Raw genomic sequence first — 17,563 nt, forward strand, 5'->3', positions numbered from 1 at the left:
CAGGCTGTCACTTTTATTTTTTATTTTTAGGTATTTTTAATTTAATTTTACTTTTTTTTTTTTCACCACAAGTGTACTCTTTAATCCCCATCCCCTATTTCCCCACCCTCCTACCCACCACCCCTCTGGTAGCCATCAGTTTGTTCTCTGTACTCTATTTCTTGGTTTGTCCCTCTTCTGTTTTGTTTTGTTTTGTTTTGTTTTTTTCTCTTTGCTCGTTTGTTTTGTTTCTTAAATTTCTCATATGAGTATGATCATATGGTATTTGCCTTTCTCTGACTGACTTGTTTTGCTTAGCATTATACTCTCTATCATGCTGTTGATTTTAGAAATTATGCTAAGATATTTAGGCCGAGGAACTACAAATAGTGTTGTCCTTCCTCCTAATCCTCACAGTGGGCTTTCAGTGATGACTGCCATAATTAATCTTATTTCTCAGGAAGTTATTGGAAAATGATTTTTGGCTGGACTCTTTTAGTAGAAAAGGCTATGAGAAATGTTCCATCTGCTTGTCCATCTGCCAGTAACATAGCTGTTTATAATAGCTGATTATTGAGACTTGGCTTAAGTGAAATTGTCGTGTTTTATTTATAAGATCTTGAGAAGAGAAATCTGAAGAGAAATGGATAGCTGAGATTTTTCTCATTCTAAAACGAAGTGACCTTTATCATCATCATTAATATTTTTATTTACTCTTTTAAGGTTATGTATTCAGTCTTACTTGCTTCAATAAATATGGGTTTTCACATTTTCATATTTAGCTTTTCGGTAATCCTAGTCACAGAACTTAAAAGTCCTTTGGACCACCAAATATATTTAATATATTATACATTTGCCAGTTTTTTTATTTGATAATCAATTCTTTCTCCTTTCCTCCCTTCTTTTCTTCTTCCCAATAGGGAGGTGATAAGATGTAATCCATTAGGAAAGAATTTAGTAAAGCATTCACTGCACTTAACCAAGAAAGTAAATTCTTAATCAAGATTGTAATGAGAGATAAATTTCACATTTTTTGAAGAAAGTTTATAAGAATCACACTGTTTATTTTTTTAGGGCTCTGCAGCATCAAGCTGATGTGTCTTGCCTTTGGAAGCTAGTTGGGGATGCTTGTACCAGTCTGTATGCTGTCTCACCGTCTAAAGTGAATGTTAAGGTTTTAGGAGTCCTGCTAGGTCAGAAAGAAGGAAAACAAGTATTAAAGAAGAATGAGCTCCTCCATCTTGGAGGAAGGTAATTTACAAAGATTACCTTCTAACTACCTTTTAACTAACAAAGATTACTTAAAGACATTTACTTTGAATTAGAACATTTTTAACATTTTAACAAAATGTAACATTTATTTTTATATTTCCACAGGTGTTATGGTCGTGCATTAAAACTGATGTCTACATCTAATACTTGGTGTGATCTTGGAATTAATTATTATCGCCAAGCACAAAATCTCACAGAAGCAGGCAACAATACAAATGATCTAAAAGAGTTGTTGGAGAAATCTTTACATGTATGGTTTTGAGAATTTTTTTGTAAACTTTTAAAAAAACTAAGTGCTTTTCAGATAGATGGTTTTTGATAAAGTAGATACTGTCGTGTTTTCACATAAAACCACATTTATTTTGATATAAATGCTGATATTCCAAGATATAAAAATTAATCTAATTTTACTTTTCAGTGTCTGAAAAAGGCAGTGAGACTTGACAGTAAAAATCACTTATACTGGAATGCACTTGGTGTGGTTTCATGTCACAATGGTAAGAACTGAGTAACACTTCAATATTTTTAGAATATTAGAGAATAGAATACTGTTTCAGGTAATAAAATTCAGTTTCATCAAATTCTGTATTTTGCAGGTATTGGAAATTATGCCCTTGCTCAACACTGTTTCATCAAGTCAATTCAATCGGAACAAATTGTGGGTGTTCTTTGTGTCTGTCTATGATAAAGAACTTCAAAATTTAATGTTCATAATTTTCTGAGACTGCCATGTAGGCAAGGACCTAATTGTATTTATATGTCTTTTAGAATGCTGTTGCATGGACCAACTTGGGAGTGTTATACCTTGCAAGTGAAAACATTGAGGTAAATGTGTTGTTTTGTCATATTAAAAGTAAAAATGAAAAAAAAAGTAAAAATGTTCTTTATATATGACCTCTTTGTAATCGCTCAGCTTCTTGTGGAGAAATACTTTGAATATTGCTATCGATTGAGCATACTCTCCTGTATGCTAGATAATTGATGGCATTCCGCTTATTATATTGAATAATGAATGTAAAATTTATTTTCCTTTCCATACAACTGAAGAAATTTTGGTTTTATCATTATGTTGGGTTTTCGTTTAAAGATCAGAACAATTCTGTTGTGAATTATGTGGGTGCTTTTCTTTTTTATGTGTACACATGTAAAAAGAGTCTGGTGTAGACTCTGTTAGGGATGGGGTGATGAAGTAAGGGAAATGATTAGTACTGTCTTGCAGCTTAAATTTAACCAATGCTTGTGATTTAGATTTGGCTTTAGTGAATATTAATTCCTTTAGATACCACAATCTGATTTGTCATACTTGAACAGTTGTGTATTAGAGAATTGGAAATACAGTAATTGGAAAGGTGTTTGTAGATCATGTTTAGAAGTTTCCAGAAATCTGTAGATAATAGCACATCTGTACTATTTTGTGATCCAGCTATTATATTGAATATCATCCTTTTAAAATAGTAGCTTCAGTAATATTTTCAGGGATAAATTAAGTCACTGCAAAAATTGCTTCAGAAGTCTAAATAGAATGAAGGAGAATATTGATTTGAATCTTAAAATATGTGAAAATAGTTTTTAAACATTTAAAGCTAGATCTTAGTTAATAAGCTATGAATGTAGTTTTATGATAGCACAACTCAGTTGCTGTCCATGAACTATTTTTTCATAAGAAAAATAAGACCGTTTCCTGTTAATGTTCGTAATAATCCATTATAGATTATTGAGAAAACAGTATAAGGCAGCATATAACAATAAGTATTTATAGCAGAAAAATAAGCACATAACTTACTGTGTCCAAGTGAGGTATCTTTAAAGTTTCCTGACTGCTTAGCAGAGATTTATGTTGAATTTTTTTTTTTTTTTTTGCCCAGTAGCAGATATGTGTCCTAGACCTCACTGGTTGTTAGTCCTTATCCTACCAGTTAAGTTTCAGAAGAAGGCAATAGATAATTCTGTCAAACTAGTGGCTAACAAATGGATGGGTGATTGGTTAGAAGTTATACAGATTATGAGATGCATCCCTATATGCCTTTCACTGGCGACAGAACACCTAAGCCTGTAGAGAGATCTTTTGTACCCAGGAATTTTTAGAACTGTGTAGTTAAAACACTTTTAAACATTGCTAGTTGTGTTTAAGCAATGAAGTTTTAGGTTATAAGTGTTTATGTTGACCAGTGTGCTTGTGCTTGTGCTTTTTAAACATTAGCAGTTTAATATAAGTTAATAAAATGACATATATTATTTTTTTGACTTTTTTTCCTAGCAAGCTCATGAAGCTTTCAAAATGGCTCAGTCTCTCGATCCATCTTATTTAATGTGCTGGATTGGACAAGTAAGATATATAACATATGGTTATTAACAATCCTAGGATATAAACCTATTAAATAACGATGATAATGATAACAGGTAACATTTGAGGACTTCCTTTGTGCCAGTCACTGTGCTAATCTCTTGGTATATATTATTTCTGTTACTCTTTCATCAATCGTTTGTATTGTGCTCAAGGTCATACAACTTATAATGAGTAAACTTTGATTTGGGGGACTTTGAGCCCCATTAGTCTAACGTTATGCTAAAAGAAACCCCAGAATTCTGTTATTTAAATGCACATCTACCAGAAAAATGGACATTGACAAAGATAATTTGATTATGTTTTCCTATTTTTCTGTAAAATCTTTGTATTTGATTTGATGGTTGTTTATGAGCATTCTTCCTTTGCTCCCCCAAAGTTTAGATTTTTGTAAAACTGCCAAATAGAAACCAGGACACTCAGTTACGAGTATGAGTCTGTCACTGACTGTTTTATATTAACGTATCACTGCTGGATTTCATTTTTCTTACTTGAAAGGGCTTGGACTGAGTGGCTGCCAAGATCTTATCTAGTTGAGAAGTTGTAATGAATTAGTAAGTGGTTGATTGTTTTGGTTCAGAGAATAGCAGGAGCATCACCCATATCAGGAAATCAGTAATCAGAGTTTAGATATGTTTTATTCTACTTTTGACTTTTGGGTCAAATTCTAGTTAATTGGTGAAGCAAGCAGAATTAGAAAGATAACTCTATGAACTGTGGTTCTATGAATTCTGGTAGCATCTGGGAGCAGTGGCATTACTACTAATCTCTGTGTAAGTTATTAGACTCAAGGGGCCCAAGAATGTACATTTCTAACTGTTCGCAGGTGCTGGTGCTAAGATCCAGGGACTTGATTTTTGAGTAGCACTGCTCTAGGTCAGGAGCTTTTGGATGCTAATCAGAGCCACCTAAGTATTCAAAAAATGTTTTTTCAATTCTTTTAAAGAAACTTATCGTTTAAGTTTAATTGTATAATTCATTTTATATATTTTTTTTAATTTTTAAAATTTTATTTAAATTCAGATAATTAACCTATAATGTATTATTGGTTTCAGAGGTAGAGGTCACTGATTCAGCAGTCTTATATAATACCCAGTGCTCAATACATCACATATCCTCCTTAATGTTCATCATCCAGTTACCCCTTCCCATCCATCGACCCCCCAGTTTGTTTCCGATGATTAAGAATGTCTTATGATTTTTTATTCTTCTTTTTTTTTAAGATTTTATTTATTTATTCATGAGAGACACACAGAAAGAGAGAGAGAGAGAGCAAGGCAGAGACATAGGCAGAGGGAGAAGCAGGCTCCATGCAGGGAGCCCGATGTGGGACTCGATCCCGGGACTCCAGGATCTCACCCTGAGCCAAAGGCAGACGCTCAACTGCTGAGCCACCCAGGCATCCCCTGGTTTTTTTATTCTTAAAAATAATTTATTTGTGGCATTAACTGGTAGATTTAATTAAAATGGTGACAGTAGAAGTGAGACTTAGTATTTTTAAAAATAGTATTAGTAGTATATGATAGCTTAAAAACTCTAACTTTTTATAAAAGGTAGTTAAATTTGGAAGTAATTTTAACTTAGCTCATAGTCTATAAAATAAAGGGCATAGGAATGTTATTTAAAATTCTGAGGCACTTAAATATGTTGAGACTCTACCTCAGGTCTGTGGAAACTAGAAATATAGGGGTAAGGATCTCCTTTTTAAAAAAAAGCTTACCTAGGTGAATCTCAGGTGATTCTGTGATTAAGAACCCTACCCCAGACAAATACCAGTCTGAATGAATCCAAGGGTGAGAGGAAAGGGAGAAGGTAGTGCTTCATCAGTGTTCTGAGGAATTTTATATGGATGATTCCATCACTTTGTGGTTGCAGATAGAATTCTGAAAGCATTTGCCAATAAAGGACCAATTTAATAAATCATTCTGGTCCTCTGAGCCATGGGAATATAGTAACCAAGATTAAAAACAAAATTAACTCTGCTTTTAAACCTAGCTAGTAAACCTTTGGTTCTTCTAAGTAGTTTCACTTATTATTGTTATTATTCCTTTTAAACACATTAAGGACCTCTTTTTTCCTTTTATAGGCTCTTATTGCAGAGACAGTTGGAAGTTATGACACCATGGATCTTTTTAGGCACACTACGGAACTCAATATGCATGTAAGAATTTGACCGTTCTTGAGGATTCATTAATGAGTAAAGTAGTATGCTTGTTGAGGAAATAAATACAGAGTGATACCTGATGTTAATAAGAGAAATTATCTTTACATTTTATTCTTAGAAATAGATACGCTGTCTTTAATGAACTTGTTGTTTTTGTCTTCTGTTACCCTTCAAAAGCTGATAAAAAGTGACATGGAATTTAATAAATACAGTGGTTCTGTAGAATTGAAACTGAGACTCTAGAAAAAATCAACATGAAATAAGAACTAGAGTTGGTTGACATTTCTTGATTATTTATAAAATGTTTTAGGACCCTTTTGATTTTAGTTTTATCTGTAAGAATGGTGCTGAGAAGGAAGTTATCCTTTTGGGTGAGGCTATTTTCTGCACTTTATTTAATTCCATTTTATTCTTTTACTTAGGGTTGGAGCCAGTGATTTAAATGTGCTCTTAGCTGTGTTGTATCACAGTGACTCTTCATTTAGAGACACTTAGCTGTTGACTTAAAGAACACTAAGATGTGATATTTACCGTATTGAAGTCTCTTATTTTATAATTTTTATTGATATATTTATTACCCTATGTTTACTTGTTAACTTTGTCTTTTTTATAGACTGAGGGAGCAATAGGTTATGCATACTGGGTCTGTACCACATTGCAAGATAAAAGCAACAGAGATACAGAGCTGTACCGGTACAACATCGTTCAGATGAATGCTATTCCAGCAGCACAAGTTGTTTTGAGTAAATACATAGGTAAGGTATTCGGTATTTGAATAACCATTGAAACAATTAAAAAAATTTTTTAAATTAGATAATTCTAAAATCAGTGTTAGAATTTGTTTTTTTTTTTTTTTCATTCTCCCAATGGCCAAATAGTCTCCTTTTCAAATTATAGTATTGACTTTTGAAGAGTGATAAAAATTGTTGTTACCTAATGCTTACAATAAAACTGATTTCCATGTTGTAGTGGAAAGCATTTTGGAGCCTATTGGGCCTGAGTTGCTTCTGTTCTGTCTCTGCCATTTATTTCTCTGTAGTCTTAAGCCAAGTATTTTACTTTTCTTAACTTCTGTTAACCTTGGAAAGTAGAGATAATGATAGCTAGGTGGTACCCATGTGAAAATTAAATGAGATAATCTGCTTTAAATTCCAAAACTAGTGTGCTTCACCTCCCACTTTAACATCTGATTTTTCTTCAAGATATTGGAAAAATACGTTTAGGTTAAGGAAAAGGACAGAATGGTGAAGCTTCATTAACCATCTATTATAATAATTTCCTTTCTTTCTTAATAAAACTAGTGTTTTGTTTTGTTTTGTTTTACCAGTTTATTTATTTTTAAAGATTTTATTTATTCATGAGAGACATAGAGTCAGAGACAAAGGTAGAGGGAGAAGCAGACTCCCTGCAGGTAACCTGATCTGGAACTTGATCCCAGGACCCTGGGGTCACGCCTTGAGCTGAAGGCAGACACTCAACCAATGGGACCCAGGAGTCCCATTTTTACCAGTTTAATCTTGTTATTTGCAGCAACATGATTGGATCTTCATAGTATAATGCTAAGTGAATGAAGTCAAATAGTGACAGAGTCAAATAAGTCACAAGAAAAAAGCAAATACCATGTGACTTCACTCAAATGTGGAATTTAAGAAACAAAACAAATGAACATAGTTAAAAAAACAAGAGAGGTGACAAACTAAGAAACAGACTCTTAAGCATAGAGAAAAAACTGATGGTTACCAGTGAGGAGGTGGTAAGGGGATGGGTAAGATAGGTGATATTGACTGAGGGGTCCACTGATGACAGGTTGTGGGGGTGGAAAACTACCAATGGTTTAATCTCTGCACTTCCTCTTAGTAGCTATAATGAAACCTTGGCCATATTACCAGATTGAATTTTAGTTTCCTCATCTATAATACAAGAATGAAAGTATCTGCTGCTTAGGGTTTAAATGGGATGGTTTATACAAAATGTAATTCAGAGTACCAGGCCTACCCTAGATGATCAAGAATATTAGTTTCATTAGTCTTTTATTTATCCCTTGACAAAATTCTAAAGGAAGAAGTTTAAGCAGACGTATGGACAGTTGAATATTATGAAAATCATATATACTGAAAAGCAGAAGAGAAAATTTCTCATTATAGGTTATGGAGAGGACTGTAATATTCCTGCATTGGTCCTGGGACACTTGAGCAGAAGGCAGTTAGTTTACAAACATCAGCACTTGAGTACTAACATGTTACGCAGTATGCAAAATAAATGATTCTAAAGAATATCTAGGGCCTCTGTGAGGAGTGTATGGATCAAAAATTTTACTGTTAAGTTTCCATTAGAATGAGTAATATTTGTAAAGGATTTACACAAAGAGGTATATCTTTAGCTTTCTACAAAATTCAGATACCTAGAACAATTCCCTGATAGTTAGGCATAGCCTAGCTTTTTACTCTATGGTGGGGTCATAATCATATACTCATTTAAATTCAACTATATGTGACTTTGCCATAAATGAATGAATGCATGAACAAATGAATCAATAAGAAAGAGAAAGGAAGGGAGGAGCAGAAAAGAGAAGGGAATAAGAAAGAATGCAGGCAGTCTTTTTGTTTTGCTGACAGTTTGCCTCAGGGTGAGTATACTAGGAAGACATAAATCTTTCCTTAGTTTGACTCAGTTTTGGTGTCCCTCTCTTTCATGACTTCAGGATTTTTCAAGAATAACTTTGTGTGATTTTCACTTTATGCTTTAACCTTCGAGCTTATTCAACACATAAATTGTGATTGTATTGTCCTTTGTTAAACAATTTAAGGGACTTGAAGGGTTATTTCCCAATACTACTTTTTTTTTATAAATTTGTTTATTTTTTAAAGATTATATTTATTTATTCATGAGACACAGAGAGAGAGAGAGAGAGAAGCAGAGACACAGGCAGAGGGAGAAAAGAGAGAGAGAGAGAGAGAGGCAGAGACACAGGCAGAGGGAGAAGCAGGCTCCATGTTGGGAGCCTGATGTGGGCCTCGATCCTGAGTCTCCAGGATCCCACCCTGGGCTTAAGGCGGCACTAAACCGCTGAGCCACCTGGGCTGCCCCCCAATACTACTTTTAAGTAAATCAGATGTGTTTCTTTCTCAGTATGTTACATACATTATGATGTTTATTGACATTAAAATTTCAAAACACTGCATTGAAAGTATCCAGGTCGTTCTGTGTTTCTAGTGTATAATACGGAGTTAACTTTTTTTAAACACATAAATTGAAACAGAACCATCAAGTAAATCATAGGAAAGATTAAGTGATTAGCCAAAGAACTGAATTTCCTTATAAATCTTATGACTAGTGTTAACATAAGCTGCAATTTAAAATATTAAACCTTTGGGGTTAAAAATGTTTAGACTTTAAGGCATAACTAGAAACTGTAAGTAATTATAAGATATTCAATAATTTAGAAGTTATAAAATGATTATTGGTATTTTATAGTCAAGATAAAAATCAGATTGTTCTTAAGACTGCCAGTGATCTTAGGAGGTAATTTGGTATTTAAGACATTGAAAATAAAACTAACATTTTACAGACACTAGCATGCACATGTAAAGAAAAGATATTTTTCGATTTTCAGAAAGAATTCAGAATTATGCTCCAGCTTTCACAATGTTGGGTTACTTAAATGAACATCTACAACTGAAAAAGGAAGCCGCAGATGCATACCGAAGGTAAACTCTTAGATTTAATTAAAAGGGTCTGGTTCTTACATATTATTTGGCTTTTTAAAATTTAGTCTCAGTTCATGAAGAAGGTACTAGACAAATATTCTGATTCCTTTCTTGATTTTGTTATGTATTATTACATCGTTGAAGGTGAAAAAATGCAGTTACAAATTTTCAGCTACATTTGGGTTTTTGTTGCTCATTCCAAGAAAGGGACAGAGAAGAGAAAAACACAAAAACAAAACTAAAAAAATCTCATCAGATTTTGTTTTAGAAAAACCTCTCACTTAATACTTTATCTAGTTTTATTAAAATATGTAGTTTCATTCACAGAAGAAGTGTGAACATTATGGTGTATTTGTTTGAATCACTTTAAGATCTATGTTTTTTTCATTCAATAGTTTTTTAACTGCTGTGTGCGAAGCATTGTCCTTGGCACTGGCAATTTAGCAGTGAAATAAAACAGACACGGCCTCCATTCTCATGAACCTCCTGTTCTGGTGGTGGGGAGGCATATGATCAGCTTATAAACATCTGTGATGGTAATAATTGCTAAGAAAGAAAATCAAAATGGGATAAAGGGCCAGGGAATATTAAGGTAGGTAGTCAATTTGAGACAGGTTTAATAGTGATAGGTTTACTAAGGAAGCACTTGAGGCCTGGCCTGAGTGAAGTGAGGCTATAAGCCATTTGGTTGAGAGAGTAGGAGCATCCAGGCATAGGGAACCGCAAGAGCAAGCACTCTCACACAGGAGTGGACTTGGCATGTTGAGCAAACAAAGACAGTGTGCTTGAGTGAAATGACCAACCAGGAGGGTGGTAGGAAATGAAATCAAGTTGAAGGTTTATTCTCTGCAAATGAGTTGATTGGTAAATAAAAAAATTACTATTTTTTTAAGATTTTATTTATTTATTCACGATAGACATAGAGAGAGAGAGAGAGAGAGAGAGAGGCAGAGACACAGGCAGAGGGAGAAGCAGGCCCCATTCAGGAAGCCCGACACGGGACTTGATCCCAGGACTTCAGGATCGTGCCCTGGGCCAAAGGCAGGCGCCAAACCGCTGAGCCACCCAGGGATCTCCCAAGAAAATTACTATTAATGTCATGAACACTAGATAAAAAGTTAAAAGACCTAATTGCATGTATCATTGCCCTAAATCTAAAAAACAGATACTTAGGGAAAGCCTTGTCAGATAAAAAATAATTGATGTGCCCCAAATGCTTTGCCATGTCCTTTTATGGATCTCTTGGTAGTTCAAAGGAGTCATCACTAGATGGTACTGGAGACTAAATAATTAAGAAGGTATTTTTCCAGGTGTATGTGGAGGTTTATAAAAAACCACAATTCTATTTCTTTTGATGTCACAAAAAGATTACCTGTAAAGAAACTAGAAATACGGTGGAATACAACAGTGAGCAGGATTTGCAAACAAAGAAAACTAGACAGCTTTAGAGGGCTGGCTATACATACTTATACATACTGTAATCACAAATACTGTGAATCTAACACTTAGTTATACATTCAAGTTAAAACAGTAGCTCCACAATCATATGGATATGCACCACTCTTCCCTTGACTGATTACTGCTCTCGTTTTCTGCCTTAAACAACGATTTGAGGCTTAAAACCACAAATTATGTATAAATTTAACCATTATAGTTTTTACTGTATAATACTTTTAGACTTCTTTAGCAAATATTTGTTTTTCATGTAACATCATAGATATTAAAAGCTCTCCTTAGGTATTTCTCCCTAGATAATCCTTTTCAAACAGAAAAGAAAATTAAAAACAAAAATCACTACATATCCAACTCCTCTTAGTTGTTAAGACATTTTTCTGCTTGTCCAAAAGGGACTGAACACAAGACGGTAAAAATAAGGCCTTTAGGGACTCCTTATGATTCTTTTCTTTCTTAACTAAGTATTGCTTAAATATTTTTTGGTATGTAACAGGTAAGGGCACATGACATGAAAGCACTCAAATTTCCTGGTTTCCTAACTCAAACTACTAATATAGGAATATTTTTAAGATTGTTTGCTATACACTTGAGATAATGTCAAAACTTAAAATTACAACACTGTTGTTTCCCATATTTATATTAAGTTTTTTGGAATATTTAAAACTCAAGTATGATAAATGATTTCATTTAGTAAGAGATCACCTTATTAATTTCCTGATAGTCTAAAATCTAAGTATTAATTGCTTTTGTTGTGCCAACTTAACTGATATATGAAAAAGTTGTTATGACAAGCATTAAAGAATTAGAATTGAATGAAGAAACCAAGAATCTACAGATTCTGCTAAGGAAGAAGAATAAAAGAATGCTATTGCACATAGGTAACTTAAAATACCTTGTTCTTTTTTTTTAAGGGCAATGTTATTATTACAGACTACAGAAGACCAAGATACTTATAATGTTGCAGTAAGAAATTATGGCAGATTGTTATGGTAAGCATATCTCTTCCCATTAATTGTGAATTTATTAGATTTTTCTGGTGAAAGCTATGGGACTAGTGAGGTGGTGATGAATTTCCAGAGTAGTGGGACATATATAAATTAGTGGGCTGATTATCTCCCAAGGATACATAATTTCCTCAATACTGGGGTTTGTTAATAGCTTCCTGCACCTATATGGATACCTAACACCACTGTGCTTTAGTAAGAAGCAGATTTAGAACTCACAGTTGTAGACTATACAAGAGAAGAGAGAGGCAGTTATTATCTGGTATAATACCACCCTAGTTAATTGAAAGAGGAATTGGATTTGCTTAGTGCTTATACTTACACCAGGAATGACCACTAGGGATCCAGAAACCTGTTAGAAATCATATCAAAAATTTTGATGTATGTGCATTTTGGGATGAAGAGTGAGCCATGTAGCTTTCTTCAGATTCTCAGACTTTTGACTTCAAAAAGAGCTTCAAAAAAAAAAAAAAGATTAAAACCCAGTTATTTTAGAGAATAGAATTAGGTCCAGAGAACAGACGTGTTTTGGGAGGTGTTCCTCAAGCTGAGAACTGCCCCTAAATTGAATGGTCTAGCTTCAATATATTGCTAAAAGTATAGTTTGATATTTTGAGGTTAGTGCCTATATATTTTATAAAGGTACAAAGTAGAGACCTGAAGTAGCCAGTTCTTTTCTTTTATAACCAAGTAAATGAATCCTATTCATAGATAGGAAAATATTATTGTTCTGACTACTTTTCCCTCCAATTTTTTTAAACTGTTGTGTTTAGGAGTTGAGTTTTGTCATTTGTAAGATTTTGTTGTAGCAGAAGATAGATAGGTTATAAGAAATTTTATAGAACAAGTATCTGTAGTTCTGGTTTCATATAATGTAAATATATTTTTTTAATTTTCATTTTTTATTTTTATTTTAAGGGAGGGGGAGGACAGAAGTAGGGGGAAAGGAGAGAGAATATTAAGCAGGCTGCCAACTCAGCACAGAGCCCAACATGGGGCTCTATCTCACAACCCTGAGATCATGACCTGAGCCAGAATGAAGACCGTGCCACCTTGGTGCCCCATGATATAATGTAAATACTTTAGAAGAAAATCTGTATCTTCTATTGAAAATTTGTTTTTATTATAAAATATAGTAAACATGCAAAATGCTGTAAGTAGTATACAGCATAATTTAATGAATAGTCACTGCTCAAACATAACAGATCTTAAAATTGTCCATTGTCTTCAGGGTCTTTTTTCCAAAGAAAATATTGCAAATAAAATTGAAGCCCCTTGTGCCCTTCCTAGTTCTATTCTCTACAAAAGAAATCACATGTTTGAAGGTAGTGTTAATTAAAAGAAAAAAAACAAAACTTTTAATATATATGTATCCATAAACAATCTAAGGTAGCCTTCTTTCCTTCACCAAAATATTTCTCAAAATTTGAGTTTTTTGACTTTAAAAACTGTAAAATTTTTCGATTTTTAAACTCTTTCACCTTTATGAGATTAATTTTAAAATCAAAGACTGCCTGTATTTTTAGATCCCACACACACCTCCCCCAAGATTAAAAGGATTTTCTAAAAAAATTTCCAATAATACATTAAAAATAGAAAACACTTTCTGATTTATAGTGATGGATACCATAAATAAGAATCTCAAAGATATAGTGCATCCTTTCCAAGTGATGACAGCTTCTCTTCATTTTTAAATAAGCAAAACAATTATTTTTTGTTATTAAGAAGTATTGTACTCTGGGAGCGCCTGGGGCACAGTCAGTTAATTGTCTGACTCTTGATTTCGGCTCAGGTCATGATCTCAGGGTCCTGAGATTAAGCCTGGCATGGGGCTCTCCAGTGAGCAAGGAGCTTGCTCAAGCTCTCTCCATCCCTCTGCCTCCCTGTCTCCCCATCTGACCCTACTGCTCATGTGTCTTGCACTTTCTACAAAAAAAAAAGTAAACTTTTAAAAAAAGTATTGTATTCTAGTATCATATGTAACAAATTTTACTTTTCTTCCTATTAAATACAGAAAAGGTAATTTATAGTTTTGTCTGTGGAATCGAGTTTATCTTTATGCTCTCCAAAAAAAAAAAAAAAAAAAAGAATGTGCAGGTAAACAATTTGCACAAAGACTAGGTTTTATTTTGACCAGGTATTTTATGATTTGTTAAGCTTGTCAGAGATGCTAGAACCATACTCTTAGGGTAATATTTAACCAATATATTAAGCTTAAAGAATTCTGTATAATAATCAACTTCAGGACAGCCTGGGTGGCTCAGTGGTTTAGTGCCACCTTTGGCCCAGGGCCTGATCCTGGAGACCTGGGATTGAGTCCCACGTTGGGCTCCCTGCATGGAGCCTGCTTCTCCCTCTGCCTGTCTCTCTCTCTCTCTCTCTCTCTCTGTGTGTCTCTCATGAGTAAATACATAAAATCTTTAAAAAAAAAAAAGTCAACTTTATTTTTATACTTTGGGATTTTAGTTCAAGTTTGTTTTTTGTTTTTTAATTTTTTTTTAAGATTTTTTTATTTATTCAGAGAGAGAGAGAGACACAGGCAGAGGGAGAAGCAGGCTCCATGCAGGAAACCCGATGTGGGACTCGATCCCGGGTCTCCAGGATCACACCTGGAGGCTGCAGCACAGGCTGCAGGAGGCACCAAATTGCTGCGCCACAGGGGCTGCCCTCAAGTTTGTTAATAAGAAAGACACTTTGTAATTTTAGCAGAACTAATCATTTTCACAATTATAAAAAACAAAATGTGAAGTTAAATTGCCCCAGTACATCTTATTTGAAATGAATGATCTGTCTTCTGTTTTAATAGGTCTTTTCTATAGCTTTTACACTGATAGACGAAGTATGTGAAGGTATTGAAAGAACCTTCGTGTATAATCTTTCTGTATTCTTATGATATAAGCCAAAATTAAGTTTAATATTAAAAGTAAGTTATGTTTTGCTTCTTAGTTCCATTGGTGAATATGATAAAGCCATTCAGGCTTTTAAGTCAACACCCCTTGAGGAGTTAGAAGACATCATAGGTTTTGCACTGGCTTTATTTATGAAAGGCCTATATAAAGAAAGCAGCAAAGGTGAGTATGTTGCTTGAAGCTAAAGGACATATCTTACTTTTCCAGAGCTGAGTGGAATTGAATCACAACAGGATTACGTCCAGAAAAATGGAACACTGAATTGAGAATAGGGGTTGCAATGTTTATTAAAATCCATCTAGGATTCAGGAATGGTGTTAGGTACTTTTTGTCTGTTCCCTCCTTTAGTACAGTGGTATGTGAATAGTCCCTATAAGAGTATTATGAGCTGAGTATTATCCTAATTATTTAGATAAGGAAACTGAGGCCCAAGATCACTGAAGGTAGACTTAGTATTTGAAAGCAGGTCTTTGCTTAAATGTAAACTTGTGATAAATGAAGACCTTGACCATTGTTGGTAATAGTGTGTTTCATTTTCTTCAGAAATGCTCATTGAGTACATTTCATATATGTAGGTAGGCCCAACCTATGTGTGTGCAGTTTATTGTATCTACAACTTGATGGCATTACTGGTAGGCACATGGAAATTGTTGTGATATCTCCGTATCTGCAGGCCTTCACATCCCTTAAAGGCTTCCCTATAGATTCTAAAGATGGACGTTAGGGAATGTCTCAATAATCCTAACGATGTCCCCAGGATCACCTTGGAACAGCTAAACCAAGTTAGATTATTTAATATTTTTTTTTCCAGCCACTTGAAAGTAAGGAAATAAGATATAATTTTAGTTACAACTTAAAAAAAAATAGGATTAGAAAGGGAGAAATTTCACTGTTTGTCAATCAGTATTATGTTTATATTCTTTTGTTTTTGTTTCCAACTCTGTATAATAGCCTATGAGAGAGCCTTGTCTATTGTTGAATCAGAGCAGGACAAAGCCCATATCTTGACAGCTCTGGCGATAACAGAGTATAAACAAGGAAAAATGGATGTAGCCAAGACATTGCTATTTAAATGGTATGTACAGTTGACATTAAAACTTAACATTGCTTAAGATGCTTAAACATTGGATTAAAAACTGGAACAATGTAAAATGAAGTTTTTAATGTTGTAGGAACTTTTTGGAGAACAGAAGGGATTGGACTAACTCAGTTGTGAACTAACAGTCATAGGTGGAGGTAGAGATCATGGCTTAATTCTTAGCTCTGGATCCATCCAGTCCTTCAAAACCATCCTGTATTCTGTGTATATTATTTATTTTTTTTAAAAGAGTGATTGATCACCTGATCTAGTAGGATCTTAAAATTTTAATGGATAGAGTTCTAACTGGCTTATATTTTTTGGTCCCCAAGGAGATTTTTCCCTCATTAATTTTCAAATTCACCTGATAAAGTTCATTTAAAATTAAAGCTTTAAAAAATATACCAGTATAACTTGTAACTATTTCTATATTTTTTGAATAAATTAGTAAAATAATAGCCCATGATATCTGTGGTTATTTATATGGTATTATTTTTCTAAAACCCAGACCCCCAACCAAAATTTATACTTGTTTCTAGAACTTAGATATAATGAACAGAAAAGAAAAGCCCTTGGTATTTTTAACTGCTTTACGTTTAGGAAATTGCTGCGCCTAGAAACCAAGGAATCTGTTTCATATTTATCTAAAGCTGGGCTTAGTTTGGTGAATCTTTAAGTAAATTGCCTTTTTACTAAATATTAAATATATTTTAATAGTTGCAGACTACTGTATTATGGCTAATAGACAATTAAAAATATTTACAGCTCTATCTTAAAGGAACCAACCATAGAAAGCCTTCAAGCCCTGTGTGCTCTAGGATTGACAATGCAGGATGCTACATTGTCAAAAGCAGCACTTAATGAATTACTGAAGCACGTCAAACAGAAAGACAGTGATTATCAAAAGTGCCTTCTTACTTCAGCGATTTATGCACTGCAAGGCCGCAGTCTGGCAGTGAGGAGACAAGCATCTAAAGCTGTCCATAGGTAAGTTCTTGTGCTCCTGAACTTGGAATAATTATACTTGATGAGCTTATCTTTGACATTTGGACCTTATTAAGAATATAAAATGAGTGAGGCTTATTTTTTGTTTTTTGTAAACCAGAATGTGGTTTTATGAAATTGCCCTTAGGACCAGGTAACTGACTATACATATCATTTCATCTATAAAGATTTTTTTTTAATTCAGTTGATAAGGAGATAAGAGAACAGAAATTTTGCACTTATTCAATAAATTAAGGCCTGAACCTCATTTTAATACAAAAGTCCTTACTTATGGTCGTTTGTAATATTGTTCGTTTATTTGATACTATTCAGCTTGATGGTTTTAGGAATTTTTTGACCACTCAAACATTCACTAGTGTCTTCAAAATTTAGAGTATATTACTAGCAGTAGTGGTTGTTTTATTTTCAGCAGAGAAGTGTTCTCTTTCTTTTTTTTTAAGATTTACTTATTTTAGAGAGAGAGCGCATGTGTGTGTGTGAGTAGGGGGAATGGCAGAGGGAGAGAAACTCAAGCAGACTCTGTGCTGAGCATGGAGCCCCATGCTGGCCTTGATCCCTGGCCCTGAGATCACCAACCAATAAAACTCTTAACCCGCTGAGCCATTCAGGCACCCCAGCAGTAAAGTGTTCTAAATGTTGCTTATTT

General features: G+C 34.0%; 1 protein-coding gene across 11 annotated transcripts in view; it reads left to right on the forward strand.

Annotated features, from left to right (window-relative positions):
- Positions 1–17,563, forward strand: part of SKIC3 (SKI3 subunit of superkiller complex) — an 80,065-nt gene that overhangs the window by 39,285 nt on the left and 23,217 nt on the right. For all 11 annotated transcript variants that reach the window (XM_072790815.1, XM_072790824.1, XM_072790812.1 and 8 more), the window contains 13 exons: positions 1,054–1,230; positions 1,357–1,501; positions 1,670–1,748; positions 1,848–1,909; positions 2,020–2,076; positions 3,509–3,577; positions 5,682–5,756; positions 6,373–6,514; positions 9,373–9,466; positions 11,833–11,910; positions 14,872–14,996; positions 15,786–15,909; positions 16,678–16,899. In XM_072790815.1, the coding sequence (XP_072646916.1) occupies positions 1,054–1,230; positions 1,357–1,501; positions 1,670–1,748; positions 1,848–1,909; positions 2,020–2,076; positions 3,509–3,577; positions 5,682–5,756; positions 6,373–6,514; positions 9,373–9,466; positions 11,833–11,910; positions 14,872–14,996; positions 15,786–15,909; positions 16,678–16,899 (1,449 nt within the window). The remainder of the gene's footprint in view (positions 1–1,053; positions 1,231–1,356; positions 1,502–1,669; positions 1,749–1,847; positions 1,910–2,019; positions 2,077–3,508; positions 3,578–5,681; positions 5,757–6,372; positions 6,515–9,372; positions 9,467–11,832; positions 11,911–14,871; positions 14,997–15,785; positions 15,910–16,677; positions 16,900–17,563) is intronic.

This window comes from Canis lupus, chromosome 2 (genome assembly GCF_048164855.1).
Source record: "Canis lupus baileyi chromosome 2, mCanLup2.hap1, whole genome shotgun sequence".
NCBI lineage: Eukaryota > Metazoa > Chordata > Mammalia > Carnivora > Canidae > Canis > Canis lupus.